Source organism: Halyomorpha halys, unplaced genomic scaffold (genome assembly GCF_000696795.3).
Source record: "Halyomorpha halys isolate HHAL.00 unplaced genomic scaffold, Hhal_1.1 Scaffold350.1, whole genome shotgun sequence".
Classification (NCBI taxonomy): domain Eukaryota; kingdom Metazoa; phylum Arthropoda; class Insecta; order Hemiptera; family Pentatomidae; genus Halyomorpha; species Halyomorpha halys.
In genome coordinates this window covers 333,577-351,412 of record NW_027107986.1, presented here as the reverse complement: position 1 = coordinate 351,412, position 17,836 = coordinate 333,577, and the positions used below count along the sequence as shown (strand labels likewise).

At 30.7% G+C, this 17,836-nt stretch overlaps 1 protein-coding gene across 1 annotated transcript in view; it reads left to right on the top strand.

Moving 5' to 3' along the window:
* LOC106681605 (ras-related protein Rab-7L1) overlaps window positions 1-17,278 on the top strand; it is a 37,883-nt gene extending 20,605 nt beyond the window's left edge. The window contains exons 2-5 of the mRNA XM_014422016.2: window positions 8,623-8,844; window positions 11,311-11,492; window positions 12,498-12,619; window positions 14,597-17,278. Of these exons, the coding sequence (XP_014277502.1) occupies window positions 8,623-8,844; window positions 11,311-11,492; window positions 12,498-12,619; window positions 14,597-14,714 (644 nt within the window). The 3' untranslated portion in view covers window positions 14,715-17,278. The remainder of the gene's footprint in view (window positions 1-8,622; window positions 8,845-11,310; window positions 11,493-12,497; window positions 12,620-14,596) is intronic.
* Window positions 17,279-17,836: the final 558 nt, after the last annotated feature.

Sequence of the window (17,836 nt, the reverse complement as noted above, 5' to 3'; positions counted from 1 at the left end):
TTCCTAAATTTTGGCCCATATGTACAATATATTATCTAATTTCAAAAATGTCGGACATTTTAAAGTTTTATATCCATTTTTTGGTATAGTATTATAACCAAGTTGGTAACAGAACAGTATTCTTATCAGCCCTGACGAAGCCCTGCAAACCTTGGTTAACAATAAATAGTTTTCTTTCACTATTTCAATACCTTTACTGACCGCCTGCCGGACTATCTTCCTCCAATCTACTTCATACGGTCAACTATTTCTTTCCAATATGAAAAATATTTTTGACTAACATTTAGAAACAGCCACCATTTTGTATTTTTCCTAACTATACTTGGCAGACTTTCACGTTCAAATACTATTTTTGTTGACTACTTGATGACATTGACGGTGACAGTTTTGAAACTTCTTATTATTAATAAATGTACTTGAAGCTATTAAAAATCACTTTACTTTGGCTTGTAATTATAAGTAGATTTCATTAAAATATTCAAATATTCGAGTGAAATAATTTACTTTCTCCCTGCCGGGCTCTTGTACTACGAGGACTTGAATGGAGAATCTAGGCGTTCCAAGAACTTCAATATAATTACCTACAATTGGTTTCTGAGCCACTGCCGTTTCAACCTTCGGGGATGATTTTAGGTATGTGTAAAGCTAGATAGAAGTTTTGCTAGTGGATTTCTTATTAAATATGGAGAATTTTGATGAAACGAGGTTAAAAACAAAGAGAATGTCAAAGATATAATGAAATATATTGTTAGTTAAGTAATATGGATTATCAACTATAGTTCTACTACAACTATAGTTGGACTACAACTAAACTAACATCATACATATTCAATCCTTTTAATGCGTTTGATGCGTTAGTGAATAATGGGCCTTCCAGTTCCAAAACTGGAGGATTAAAATAAATTCCAATAAATCCCACCAAATCACATTTACACTTCGTCGTAAACCTATGACCTCCTGCCCCACAGTATCCTTTAATAATACCCCACTTATTCCTGTCGAACAAATCCGTTACCTAGAGTTGCATCTGGACAAATGACTGACATGGAATCCTGAGACAAGTCTGAAAAGGCAAGAAACTGCTCGTCGATTCCGACTATTACAATATTTACTATACAAACGGTCTAAACTTCCAATCCATTACAAAAGACTGATCTACATGACTATAATAAGGCCTATCTGTACATACGGAGTTGAGCTTCAGGGCTTCACTAAACCACAGAATTCATTCCTTAAAGTCCAAATTCCTTCATAAAATCCTAGCTCCTTACTTTGTCACAAATGAAGTCATTCACCAGGACCTCAATGTTTTGTATGTTGCCTATATGGCCAGAACCAGATACCAATCCTTTCGTGATAAACTTCCCAAACACCCAAGCCCAGTTGTTTCTAACCTGGCTTCTCCTTCATTACCTAGGCGTATAAAAAGAAGATGGCATCGAGATCTTCTCCTCTATAAATGTTATTGGAGTTCTATCAATGGGTAGATTCTCCACATGCTGGCATCATGTCATTATATCACTAACAAGAAATTTACTTGTTGTATATATTTTTATACAGTTGTAAATTACAATAAAATAATAATAAAAAAATTAAAACATCTGTCAAATTTCCAATAAAATATATTAAAAAAAATTAAATAAATAAAAGTAGTAATGTACATTACTATTGTTCAATTTTTTACGCAGTTTTTCTTAATACTTTCTGTAATCCGAACACCCCCTCCCCCCCACAGCAATTAGTTCGGACTACCGAGATTACACTGTATATGCTCTTCAGAACTACATATTCATTTTGTAATATTTTGTTTTTGTTGTTCATATGAATTAATGTTAGCTCTAAACATAATATATACAGGAAATCAGCAATAATTAAATGTTAAGTGTAATTAAACTGGAATCCCTCCATTCAAGCGTTTTCTCTAATGTAACATAATCAAGGACATAGGTGTAACAAGGTAACGGATGACGAGGCCACGAGGTCCCATTCGTTTTAGACTCCTCGAAGAATTCAAGGGGATAGTAATGAAGAATACGTTACCTGGCAAAGGATTCGAGTTATATTGCAGTTTGCTATGGAAGAACCAGATCACTCATGTATGAATATATCACATAGGTGGCATTACAAGAAGCATCAAATGTTGAAGATTTCTTAGGATAACAAACTGCACCTTTGTAAAGTGGTCCCAAAAGTGCCCGAAGCGGATCCTACTTTCTCAAAATATTAAAAAAAAAAAAAAATCAATTTAAAATAAAATAACTAATATACAGTGATCTAAGGATAATTTTGGCAACATTTTTTTAATTTTTTGCTAAACAAGGCTACCACAAAATGTTTTCAGCCCAAAAAGAGTGCGGCGGCAAAAACAGTGTCAGAAATTCTGCCCTGTTAGAAATTTACTCTTTTAAATTCTATGCTGGCATTGAGAGAAATTATACTTGTGATTATCTTATGGAAACTAAATGAAAATTAAGATAAACATACAAGAAGAGAATTTTTTGAACAAATTAATATGCCCTTTTCGGATAACATATCGATCCTCCCAAAAAATTAATAAAATATAAAATTGTATCAATTACTGGAAAATATACATTTACATACGAAAACATAAGACAAGACTTTAATAAAAAAACACAACATAAAAGAAAAAGCTTTGAACGACTTAAAACAAAATTAATGAATTTAAATTACAATGTTTATTATTATACATGGAAACAAATTCAAATGAATTAAGCTTTCAATTACAAAAAATGTAAAAGATAATCATAAGAAGTTTGAAGAGCGGAAATTCAGATTTCCAATAATTGTATTATTGTTGGATTTGTACAAAATTGTGTATGTAGAGTAATTTCGTAAATGCGTGATATGGGCAGAAAAAAGTTTTCCTCAAAAAACGAAGTCCAATATTTGTGAATTTTTTAATTATATAAAAATTCGTATATAAAGGTATCGAAAGATGGTATAAATGAATTAGAATTTAATTTTTTTTTGGTCAATTTTATAGGAAATTTTTTATTCAATTAATTGCATTTAATAGGATTAAAAATATTTTCTTTTTTTTCTATTTCACACGAGAAAACATATTGTTTGGTATATAACAACCATTAAATGTATAAAGAGTAAAATCAACATACAATAATATAAAAAAAACTCTAAAGTTGTCATTTTTTTTCTTGCTCCTACGGTGCATTGACAAGAACCCTTGTGCACATGTCTAATATTTTTTGAACAAAATAAGTTTCATTGAAATCGGTGATCTCTTATCCGAACTGTGATAGCGTTATAGAAATTTATATTTTGGAATACTGAGTTTGGTAGATGAATTATCACTGACTGATAAAACGTAGTAGTCATTGGCACAGATTACGAGAACAGATACTGGATGAGTTTAAGTGTCAGCTATACATTCATACAAATGCAGAGCCAAGCATGAAGAATTGTGGTTAATTTTATTCAGTGATTTATTGTATTCTATCAGAAAAACAGGAAGTATGTTGCCAAAGTTATAAACCAATGGAGCCCTCCCGAGTCCCATGACTTGATTACATATTCAAGGACCAGTATGCCACCCACCCAGTACATCCTGCACAACAAAGCAGATGAGACTTCTATGGAATAATGGTAATTTTAGTAGGGTAATACAGCCGGAATACGAATAGATGATCAGAGAAAATCAATCTAGAATGGGGGGTTTGCTATTTAAAAAGAAATTTTTCAGAAGAGAATAATAAAAATAGAATAATATGATTAAAATTTCCCCACTTTTGTAGCACCAACTACTCATATCGAGCTTTGGACAGATTTTTGAATTGTGAACTTAATACCATGATATTTGTAAAAAAATCAAGGAAGGGGCCCAAAGAGAATCATCTATTAGTTAAATTATGCAAGTTTTGATTTTTTTTTCTTTAAAAAACCTTTGACAAAAATTTAAATAAAGGAATTGAAATACAAATCATTGTCGCATTTTCGAAGAAATTAATTAATCTCAGGATTTAATCTTTATAATATCATTTAGGTACACACTATCACATCTAAACGCCTTAATATCCTATTTGTTTGTCTCTGACACTTTAATACTCACTTCACTTCACAGTCTCTGACGTCTAGTCAAGAATACATATATTTATATTTCCGGGCAGTGATGAGTTCATATTACACATGTCCTGAAAACGGTAAGGATTATGAAACCTTACAAGGATGGAGTCGTCCACCTTTCCCGAACAAAAGTTTAGTTTGGCAATACTTTTAGTTCAACAATTTATTTTCAAAACGATAAATATAAAAATGAGTCATCCGAAATTTAATAATAAACAATTTATTAACATAAATAATTTGTATTTTTGTCTTCAATTATGTGGAAGCAGAGTTGTTAAGTATTTAATATTAAATCATACGGAAGTTTATTAAGATTTCAGCCCATGAACATTACTTATCAACTCAGTTATCCTAACACCAGTCTCTTTTTTCGCTTTAACCTCAATTATAATATATAAATTTTCATTCGACAATCTTTTTTTTTTAAAAAGATTTATTTAAGATAATTTTAGTTTGGGAGTATGAATACCATAAATTTTAAAAATCATTGTGGCCTTGAAAGTTAGGAATTCTAGAAATTCATTGTCCAGGAGTCTGAGACTATTAGGGTATTTTAATAAAGTATTTTTTGTGACATGTTTAAATGCAAATCAGTAAATTCTAATGGTTCATTTCGAGTTTCTGAATGCTTCAAATTTCAACGAAGTAGTTTCTATGTGATTCTTTTTCATAAAAAATATTATAACCGGTATTAGCTGAAAAGAAAATGAGTGAATGTAAGGTTGTATAAATACGACCATTATAATAATTAATGACAATAGCGTGAGTAGGTAAATATCAGTAATTATCACTCAGGATTGGGCCCTTGATATACATAAAAACCTCATTGGATCCTTGATATATAAAAAAAAGTTTTATGAGTTAAAAACATTAAATATTTTGTAATTAGATATATACTTGTGTTCAAAGTATATAAATTGACAAAACCAACTTTGTATTAAAATAATTTGTTTCAATATGTTACGGTTTGGCTGGGTTGTATAAGAGAAAAATTTATTTTTAAAAATTGTTTAATCGTTTCTGAAAAGACTGATTATATATATATGATTTTTTAAATTAATAATATTTATAACATTAATCTAAATAATGAGGAAGAAATTAGAATCATATTATTAAAAACATTTTACAAAAATCTATTTTTTAAAAATTTATTTACCGAAATTTAAACTGCATAATAAAATACAATAAGTAAGTGTGATCAATTTTTACGTCCGAAAACAAGATAATCTTGGGGAAGCTGCCAGAGTCCTAACCAAGGTGGGAGCGTCAAGAATCATTTTTCAGGACTGTCGAAAAATTAATATTACCCACCCCGGGTGGGTATCGAACCCACTATGTTCCAAACCGAGCCCTCTGGGACCTACGCCCCAACCTGCAAGGCTGTCGCGTCTCTGCCACAATTGTAGCACTTCAATCGCTTTAAATTAGAAGATCCCGTGACCATCTTTTTTTCAGATGCCTTAGAGATTTTTAAGGAATCTTTAGGGATGAGAGATTAAGAACTAATGGGTAGGCGAGGAATTCGAAATTAAAGGAGGTATATCTATTTCAGGCTAAATCTACAACGAATGGGATATTAGAAACTTCATGGCTGAGTTTATTTGTGACGTAATAAGGAGCATCAAGGATTTTATGAAGGTTTTTTGAATTGTAAGGATTAGAAACAGGAGAAATTTGGTGGCCTAGTGGAGCCATAAAGCTGAATGTCACTTGTCCAAATAGGTCTGATTATCATAGATATTTTATTTATACAGTTTACTTTTATGGGACACAGAACTAATTTTTAAGACGTTATAATACATATATGTTTTTTAATATAATTTATTTATGATATTTACAACTGTATTAAATTAAATCTGTACCGCTACAACCCATGAAGGGTGAGGGGTAGTTTGTAAAAAGTATTTTGTAAGGAAGTACTGTTAATAGACCAACGGTTGCGCAAGGAGGTGATTTGGTTAGAATCACGCTCAGCCACCAGATTTTTATCCTATTAAGGGTACCCACTTTATGTGGCTGGGTGGATCCTAGAGGGCTCCCAAACCCACAGGGCTCACTCAACAGGCGACAGATAATAAGTATCTGCCATTAAATTATATACAATCAGTAAATTTGCTATTTGTTGATTGTAAGGATTGGATGAGAGAGGAATTCGATGGTTTAGTGGAGCCCCAAAGCTCAACTTCTTATGTCCAGATAGGCCTTATTATAGTCATGTAGATCAGTCTTTTGTAATGAATTGGAAGTTTAGACCGTTTGTCTAGTAAATGTTGTAATAGTCGGAATCGACGGATATAATATTAAAAAATGAAATGTTTCAATTGTATGCAGATAATATATTGTTACTACTATGTTGAAAATTTGTTTAGTAAATAGTTTGAAATTTTTTTTATGAGCTGGACCCCTCACTAAATAAACATGTATAAATTTTAAAAATTGTAATTTTTTTTTATTCATTTAGAGAATTTGGGTTTAAATATATGGTTCTAATTTCTTCAAATTATTTAGATAAATATTATTAATAATTTTAAAATTCTCACTTGTTATTTTTTTTAATGAACAACTATAAAAAATATGTTAATCATTAATTAATAATATTTTAAATAACACAATTTGGAATAAATAATAAACAATAATATTATAATATTGGAATATAATAATAACTGGCAGAAACAATAATCAGTAATTGAAGTTAGTGAATAGAGGGAAGTTGGAATAAGCTGTTTCCGTTCAAAATGGGACCGTAGCTGTGGCTGACGTCCTCATCTTTATTTTATGGGCTCTGCTTCAAATCTGATAATTACAGCCAAGTTTCCTGACTTCAATCAAACCGAATTTAATGACCTTCAACCATCTATTACTATATATTTTATTTTTTTATTACTTGGTTAGGGAATTTTTGGGAATTAAAAAACCAAAAAACGTGCAGTAAAAAAACAAAAATATGAAAAATCGTGCAGAAAAACTCAAAATGTGTATAAAGCACCCAAATCTAGTAATAATTTCAACTATATTGTTTAATTTATGATTTTAATACATGAAAAACTTACCTAACCTTGGTTGAATAAAATTAAACTCGCTAAATACTCCCTACATACATAAAAACATAGGAAAAACTATTTTGATTAAAAACCTAAAATTGTGTCCATCATTGAATAGCTATGAGAAATTAAACCGTATTAAATGATTTTATATTTCTGTTATGAGGACTGGAATACAATTTTTCAACTTCTTAAAACTATGTTATTTTTAAGTTTTAGAAAAAATTTGCAAAGCACTATGTAGAAAGGAGTATTTAAAAATATTTGTTGTAGTGAAATTCCCCAAAACTTTGACATAGCACGTTCTTCCTTTCACCTTTTCGGTTGTGTATAATTTAATACGAATACATCATACATCACTTCGATGGGACTTTGTAATGGGACTTTATCAAGGGGTCAATAATAAAGTTGGAGAACCATGGTCAGACTTATGATGACCTATTCTCTCCAGATCAGTTTTAGTCCATTTAAAAATACCAAAGAAGTGGGTATTAATAATACTTTAACACAGTAAGTATCAATATATATATAGGTATTAACGAGGAGAAGAAGGCCGTGGCATGACACCTCGACACCCCGGGACATCTTAATAATATCACCTGAGGGCATACCAGATGAAACAAATACTGGAACTGGACGCAGCGATGGCAAGGATGGCTGCGACGTATAACCATTCAATCCATACTGTCCCGGGGTTATTACCATTCAAAATCCCTTTAGGCTTCGTAGGCGTTGACGGAATTACACAGGCATGGCAACAGTCGAAAGGAGATCGTCAATAGCAAATTAGAGACAAGGAAATTGTGAAAAATGTCCGGGGAATGATGGAGAGAGGGAGGAAGCTAAAGGGTAGCGCAAGTAAATTTAAATCTCAGGGAAATGATGAATGAATTGTTAGTAATTAGGGAACAAAATGTTGTTACTGTCGATTTTGAAAAACAAAAATGTAAGGTCCCCATGACACAAACAGCAACGTCATAGTGAACTAGAGTATCCTCAGTATTAAATAATTTTATATAGATTTATTACGGTTTTAGTTTCCTTTGTATTTAATTTATTTTGTTCTTTTGATGTAATAACGAGTAATATTCGTAAACGAGTCCGAAGGATTATGTTATTTGAATTAATACCAACTCCTTCATGTAAACACTGCCCAAATTGTATATAAGAAGGACCATAAGAAATAACAAAGCAGTTTTGATTGTGCATCTGAGCATGTTATTCTCGAACTTGTTCTCATTTTTTTTTTATGTTTTAAACTCGTGGTCCCATTACTTTATATATTCCCATGATTTCCACATTTCTCTAATTTACTTGACATTTTCGTGACCACATTACCCAATAAGCTGTAAGATATACAAATTAGTTGACTCTTTTACTTATAACAATAATTTATAAAGAATTCCATTTCCATTTATATTGTAACCAGTGGATAACTTTTAGAAAGTAAATTTAGTAAACTGTATACGTTTTATTTTTCCAGACGATATGTTTGATTTACGACGGAGCCGTATCCTGCCCGAAAAACTGTTTAAAGTTATAATTATTGGAGATCCTACAGTGGGAAAGACATCCTTTATCCAACGCTACGTTCAGAACTCGTTCACCAAAGAGTACAAGGGAACAGTAGGAGTTGACTTTGCACTGAAAGTCGTACACTGGTACGACTCTCAAGTTGTTAAACTACAACTTTGGGACATTGCTGGTAAGACGTAAGCATTTTTTTAATTAAAAGAAAAATATGTTGATATATTTTAATTATAACCTATTGATACTTGTTGGTACAGGTATATTTACTAATAAAAATACAACTAAATTAAGTGAATAAAAGTAAATGACATTGTCACAGTTGACAATTAATATAAACATTTGGACATAACTATGTTAACTACCTCGAAGTTTGATGTGAAGATGGCAGTTTGATTTTAAACTGTTTGTAATGTTGAGATGGTTGTGTATAATTGGTTAGTTCTAACTCCAATTGAATATGAGGAGTTCCCTATACCAGGAGGTCTCAACAATGCGTGTTCATACAGGTTAGGTAGCTTGTTTGAAGATGAGTTGACAAGATGAGTCTTACAGGAACTAGCCGTAAATCTTCGAAAGATGAAAACTTCACTCCGATGGAAACTAGCCTATCGGTCGTGGTGACTAGCCGTAGGCTCTTGTAAAAGAAAGACAAGGTATGGGAAGAAGAAAAGAGTGAATTAAAAGTCCAATATATATTTCCAAAATTAGAACTGGAATGTACTGATCCACTATGTATATTGTTACCCTCCGCCTCCTAAGGTGGAGGATTCCATGAAGGGGAGATTTGCACTTTGGTTTATCAAGTTAAGCTAATTTATCACTCTGGGGCTATAAAACGTCAACAAGAAATGCTATGTGTAAGAGACATGCTTTTGATGGTTTAGAAGATTATGTTGTAATATTTATTTCTTATTATACATTTTATGGTTGTTACATGTTTGGCATTTGGGCTTTAAATGAGGGAAGGTTAGTGAGAGATTGAAAGGGGGCACTTTCTATCTCTCGCTGACTTTCCATCAACAATATTACTTTCAACCAATAAATCAGTACATCAGTCAGTAGTCTGTCTTCTATTTGTATTCTCATTGTATCTCATTTATCAGTTCTTTTTCTTAATCAGAGAGGTACCCAGATTTTTTTTTTATGGAATTTGATAAGAAGGCAAATATTACTCAAAACAAAAAAGTAATACATAATTATTACTCAAAGTAAATAATAAATACATAAGTATATCTTAAAATACAAATCATATGTTTTCATAATTTTCGGAGAGAAAAGATCAGGGTCCCCCTGATTTCCACCTTACCATACATCACTGTTCTTACCTATGCCCTCACCTTAGTAGATACTCCTATTTATAGTCAGAGATATATACACTCCCCTGTTTTTCTTCCCTCACAAAGTCTAAAAGTTTTTATCCTCCAATTATTGAAACTTTTTTTTTTCCCCTCTTCCTGCCTATTTCTGGCAAACAAGTTGTCATCTGTTAGTTATAGCCATCCAGCAATGTCCTAAGCCCATTATCCTTAGCTCTTTGACCACTTATGGTTCATTGCTTATCCCTACCACACATCTGATTATCCTAACTCAAATCTCTCCTTAACCAGCCTAGCCACTTTACTCATACAAATGCATTGTCAAGAATTTCTGTGAGACATCAGATCTCAATAGTATAAATATGAACCCTTAGGACAAAGTTTGTAATTTCCAAATAATTCGATAATTTTAACTAAATAAATTCATAAATGTTAATTTATATTCAATACAACTTTCCAAGCAGAGTTGGAGAAAAATTAGCAGTAGTTAAAATTATAACTAAATAAACAGTGGTTGTTACAGAATAATGATTAAAACATCAGTTGTTACCTGTTTGGCTATAACTAATTCTTATAACTAAATTAGCTAGAAGCTGAAAAAGCGACAAGGTACTTTCTTAGTTATCAAGCATTAATAAATACAAAATTAACCCAAAATAATCACATTTAATTTAGCCATAGGTTTCACAACAGTTAATTTTTGGCCAAATCTTTTCCCAGGTACTACTTTTTGGTTTAATAATAAAATGCTAATTGTTATGCGAAGAGACTTTCTATTATTATAATAGTCAGCAATCTTTATGCAATCCAAATAAATAATACAATCAATAAAATGACTCAGTTCTGATCACTTTTAATTTTTTAAACCAATTTTCTTTTCTGGAAAGATTTTTTAATGAAAAGTGTCTTCAAGGCAATTATCTTTATGAGGTAGATTCTTTCTAGGTTATAGTAATATTTTTATTGTTTATTTATTGTACATTGTTATCTCTTGATGAGTTACATTTTGGGATAGTAACATCCCATTTTAAGAATTTTACAGTTCATTATTGTACTGTGTTACCTTTTACCAATTACTATTATATTTATAATAAAATAAACTACTACTGCATCGTATTATAAAATATTATTCATTAAGCACATTATTTCCACTTATCAGACACAGCACAATAATAAAAATAGAGTAAAAAGCCTAAGATAAAATGAAAAATTCCCAAAAACCTAACTAATGAAAAGGTAATGATGTTGGTAAATAAAATAGTAAATGAGTTTAATAAAGGAAGACTGAATAGCCTTAAATATACCTACCAATAAAATGTTTTCAGGACAAGAAAGATTTACATGGATGACAAGAGTGTATTACAAAGATACACACGGATGTGTCATCATGTTCGACTTAACAAATAAAAATTCTTTTGAAAACACACTCAAGTGGAAAAAAGATCTGGATGGGAAATGTACCCTCAGTGATGGTAGCCCTGTGCCATGCATGCTTCTAGCTAATAAGGTAATATACGTAATTCTTTATTTATGCAAGCACAAGTAAGAAATACATACTCTAATTATTATGTGATACTATTATCTAATTCTTTAAATCACACAGAAAACTATTTAACATAACATATAAAATGCATTAAAATTAAAGTATTATTGAAAATTACTAAAAGAAAGCACCAAAGCTATCAAATACAATACAAATAACTAACCAGTCAATGTTATGATGATTGGAAAAACAAGAAGATGATATCACATAAAAGCAAACCATAAAAAGCAGATCTCACATCAATAGTCTAAAAAAGAAAATTCATTCTCTGGAGTATATAATTCTTTTTCATTAAACTTTTGAAGATTATTCATTAGAAATGTGTAGTTTACTATCTGCATTCATTATATTTTACATTTTTCTATCCTGAAACATTAGATAGAAACATTGCTTGATTGGCAAAACATTGACTGGTTAGTTATTTACAGGAATTTCAGAGAGATAAAAGCTTTGTTTTGGAATCTTCTAATACTGTAACAAAAATAATTATTTAATTCTTTTTGTTCTTCCTCAACAATGAATATTATTAAATATACATATTTTTAAAATTTTATAGCCCATACATTTTATTTTAAGATGGATTATACAATAATAATTAATTTGTATTAAAACTTCCATGTTGAAGTAAAATATTTCAAGACTTTTTTTTTCGTTTTCCTCCTTTTACTATTCTATAATATTACAAAATTGCTTTATTTACATTTAAATTAACTTGATTTTTGGTCGATCCTTATATGATTCAACTCAATGTTTATAGTTTTTATAGTAAATTTTCTTTTTGAAAACTTTTCACTATTTTTTTTTTTAATTTCTTCAAAAATTTATATTACTGTACACATATTTAGCTACACTTTTTTTTTTTTGTTTAGTCCAAAAATAAAAAATTAAATTATAATTCCTCTGTGAATAAAACCGTAAGCATTTAGGAATTAGAGCCTTAATGAATGTTTACCTCCTTTATGTGAACAGTGCGATCTGCAAGACAGAAAAGTCCACCAAGCAGACATTGAATCATTTCACAAGGAGAATAACTTCATTGGTTGGACTGAGACATCTGCTAAAGAAGGTTTGATGGTCAATGATTCAATGAAGTATGTACCTTCATAATTCTTCATTTGTTTTCATATTCTATAAACTGTTCTTATTTCAGTAATGTAAGTTTTATTATTATAGGAAAAACAAATAATTCTATGTTTTGTTGTATAAATTGTCTTTTTTGAAACAAAATCCCATTAAAATGTGCAAACTCATTTATAAACTTTTACACATTTACTTTTAAGTTAGCTTTACATATTTTTTATTTAAATATTTAAAACTTAAATAAATAAAGGAATAGATTCATCAGTTTTCTTAAGAATGATTAAACAAAAAAAGTATACATTTCTGTTGAAAAATATTTATCTATTTACAGCCTGTTCACTTCACATAAAGAGGTTTGAGTGTATCTCAATTCCAGGTTAAAAATAAACATACAATTTTCTAAAAAAAAAAGAATGAAATTTTTGGGTATCAATGCTCCTTCACTTATGTGACCCAACTCATTTTCAGCCCTATTTCGTAAACAGTTTCTCCTGTCGCCCCCAGCTAATCCCCTTCTTTGAAAAAACTTTCAGCGTATTTTGACATAATGTTGTGTCATCAACCTGTCACTCTGTTCACGATCCCTATCTGTGCCTTCCCGTTCCCTTGGGATCTGTGACAGGAAAACTTCTTCCCCCCTACTCTAATTTGCCACTTATTCTTGCTGCTTTTTATCCTCACCCCTACCCGCTCTAAAAGGTCGCACCTGATAATTGCCTGATACTCCGTGGCATACTGCCACGACGTGTATCACAAGAATATCTCTGCTCGCTCCCCACCTACTCAACCCAATCTTCACCTCTCCCTCTACGCTATAGGAGCCACCCAGGGTGACTAGTTGGCAATGACATACCTGAACCTGGAGCGTCCTCTCACCTTAAAATATAGCTTCTCCAACGCTTCCTGACATAAGATGGTGTGCGAACTCCCTCTGTCATTAAGTCCACAATCATTAATCCACCCACTCAGATGATAAGCATACCTCGCTAGCGCTCTGAATTGCTCCCGCTCGACACGCTGCAATTCCCCAGTATGCGGTTGCCCCTCTGCTGGCACCCTCCTCAGATTTCTCCCCTGATTCTTCTTCTTACAACTTTCTGTCTCCAGTTCCCTTGTCTGCTTTTATGCGTGCTTCCACTCCCTGGTGGCCCCTTAATCATTTCCTCCATTTCAGACACTCCGGAGGTCATGGTTGCTTCGCATCATCCTGGCTCCATCTATTGTTCCTGTTTTGAGGGTTCCTATGGCAATTGCACTGTACTCTCGTCCAGTCTGGCTCATCTACCTCCATTTGGGATTCCCCCTCTCTGGTCCTAACATCCATTAATTTCTGCGCGCTCTCCAAGAAGGATCATCATGCGGCCAAACTTCTCTGCTCCTGATCTTCTTTGCCAGCTGCACATTGAGGATACCATGTAAAAACATCATTCGGGCCTGCACCTGGTCCATCGCCATCATTTCACTCAGTTTATTCGTTATTTGGTTGTAATGGGATAGTATCTTCGCAGCATATTCCCCAATGGACTGTTTTGGTCTCCATCTCTCCTTGAACATTAGAAAGATATCTTCTTCTGGCACCCAGAGTCTTCCTTACTGGTGGAACTGCGGCAGGTGGATTGTCCTGGTTCATGACATCCAAGTTCAAGACTGCAGGTCTTACTATTGGCATAATACAAAAAAAAAAAAAAAACGAGAGAGAAAGGAAAAAAAAAATTTTGTTTACAGACTAAAAAAGACTGCCTCTGTATTCAAAGTGTTTTGGCACCAGTCATGGTAGGTCACTTGAAAGAACTAACCTACTCAATGTCTACAATTATACTGATTTATTTGTTCTTGTAATTTTGTATGTACAGCCTTAGCCTATTTTTTCAAAGGGGAAATGGGCAATATATACATATATATACAATATAGAATGATTTTGAAATAAAGATATCATTTTAGGTTTGTTAAAAGCTGACTTATTAATTGAATTTTTATTCATTTTACAGATTTCTTATTGAAGTCATGATGCAACATGAAGGTGTTAATTCAACAATTAATCACACAAAGAATTCTCTCCAGCTTGTTACCCCAGAAGAAAAGAAGCAAGGAAATTGCTTTTGCTAAAACTTTCAGAAAGTTTCTGAATACTGAGACTGATACAGTATTAGTATTTATTCCAGTTCCATAACCTTTAATTTAAGACCATTGATTTAATTTACTAATTATTTTACATTTAAAGATTCTATAGTTCTCAACATTCAGTAGTATTATGATTAAGAATTAAAATGGGGCACAATATTTTCACATGAATTTTAATGTCTCTGTAACACACATTACAGAGATTCTTTTAATTGGATGAATAACAAATTTAATCATCCTCAACAGAAGAGAGGCAATGTTTGTTATTGAAAATTGATGATGAAAATGAAGTTTCATTAAAATGGTAGAGTTATTTACAAATTTACAGTGGTTACAAACCTTACAATATGGTACAAAATACATAAGAATAAGGCTCTATTAATGAAGAATCATTTTTCCCTCACTTAAAAATGACATAGATAAATATAATTAATGAAAATTTCGGCCTTTCTTCTTATGTGTTGGGTTTTAAATTATTTAATCCTTAGCTCATTTATTCATTATGGGACCAAATCTTGTAATTTATTACTATGTACTTCATAGTGACAGACAATCCCTGACAATCTGCAAGAACATTCTTCAGGAAATTAAGTATTGTTTTTGCTTTAATCAGGGTCATGGTTATTGTTACTTTATAATTTTTTTTTTATAATTTATAAGACAATGAAAAAAGTTTTGATTGTTATCTTGGTTTTCTAGTCTTAAATTTGAAGTGATAAAACATGTACACAACCATAGACCTAAGGGGTTTGGGACATACTCAATTTTTTTAATTTATACAAAATTTATAATTAATTTTCTTGAATAAATAAGTAAATCTTTATAAAATAGAATACTTACTAAATAAAATTCTTTACTGCTATAATATATTAAACATTTTGTTCTTGAAAAATTCATAGTTTGATGTGAAACTGTTTGCTACTGATTAAAAGTAAACAAAATTAAAATAGAATTAAAAGAATAACATTAAATAAATGTTTTTGGATTAGCATTAAATTGAATTGATTTTAACAAGACCTTATTTGTATACACTTTAGTACTTAAGCATGTCTTTTTCAGTACTATTATTTTTTTTTTATGTAATAAAAATTATATTTATATTTAAACACTGGTATTTTATTGACAATTATAAGGGTTTCGTTTGTTATTTTGATGTATATGTGTAAAGAAATTTAAACTTTTTTAAAAATATCTTATAATAAATATGTTACATTTATGATGGAGTTTTTTACATGACAATAAATGAAGCTTTTAAAATATTATATGGTTTAATACATATCACTTTCTTTTAATGTGAAAATGTTAATTCATGCCTTTTTTTATAATATTAAAAAGAAAATATTCTTTTCATGTAAAATTGTTAAAACTTAAATAATTTATTTAAATACATGTTTACATATAAGAGTGGTATTTTATTAGCAAAAACATTACAAAACCATACATGAAAAAATTAAATATATCAAAAACTACTTGGTTCTGCCTCATAATGGTTTATTGCTGAATTTGTTTCTCTTGAAATATTACCGGGAAAACTCAGAAAAAACCTAAACATTTAAGATGTAATAGTCAATAAAGGCTTATCAATTAATCGCCATTAAACCTATGTTTTCCTACCGATTTCAATTTTTTTCTCAAAAAGAGAGAATAACATTGGAGGTCAACCATGTCAGAGCAGTAACCAAGCACTTAACGAGAAGGAAAATAAAGAGACATTTTTTTAAAACATTATACTTGGGAAGAACAAGTCATCTAGGAAGGTTACGGTCTACTTTATAGTATACTCTATTTTCATTCCATATTGTCCTAAAAACAAATTTCAGACACTCTTTGATACCTTATGGTTCATGTCTATCAATCTGAGTCATAAGCCTATTCAGGGGTATTCATTACATAGTTTTTGCAATAATCGTATAACAATATTACTATATTCCTGAAGATTAGTGTTAATACAAACCATAGCAAATTTTGGAGCTTAAAAGAACATTAAATAGGCTCTAGTTAAAGTTGTAAGTATCAGGACTATTCAAATGAAACAATCAATGCTAAATCAAATCATTTTGAACTAAATTACTAGTCCAAAAGTTCAATAATTTTCTATATACCCTAGTCTGTATTATTATGTATTTATTCACTAATGGATATTTATAATCAGATAAGTAGTCTATGACCATACATTATAAGTTTTTTTGATATATTTATTTTAGTACTAGAGTACTAGTACTTAAAACTAACATTCATTTATACATTATTTGTAAGGTAAACAATAATGGTCCCATTATGAATATATTTAATTACAAAAACTAATAAATAAATTTTATTAAAATTAAAAATTTGCATGTACTAACTAATAAAAAAATAACTTTTACCTTATATGTACTCTAAAGCATTAAATCACGAAAATTTCAATGAAACAGTATACCTTTAACGAATTAACATTTATTCAATGTTAAGAGGTAGAGGAATGTCACAGAAATAAGAATAAGAAACACAAGAAACAAGAATGTTTTAAAAACTTTTGACTACATTTGCGAATAAAAAACTAAACTGCATAGGAGGTCCATTCAATAGTTACCTATACCTTTTCAGTAGTTTCATTGTTACATATGCCTGACTTTATACGATCTTTGGCTTGGTGAGGAAGCGGATGCCACTTTCTCAAAATATAAAAAAATTAAATAGCAAATATGCTGGGCATTCCAGCACTAACTTTACACTGTTCTTATTTTACTACATATTTAACCACTTTAAGAATAATAGTAGAAATATTTTAATATTTTTTTATCTCAACAAGGGTGCTGCATAGTCCTTTTAGCCAAACAAAGCTTCCACAAAATTTTTTAAACCACAAGGGGTGCTTTTAATCAAAAAAAGCTTGGGAACCGCTGGTCAAGGTAAAAATTTAATCATTTTCTAGTGGGAAATAATACTTATTTTTTAAAAATAATAAATTTTTTTCAATAAATCAATTGGCCACCATTTTTGTTAATAGTCAATCAATTGGCCACCAGAATAGAATACACTTTCATAATTCTCATTCAAATCTATTCCTATGATGAATACAATATTTCGGCCCTGGCTCAAGTCCCTGGTGTCTTCTTTCATGAATA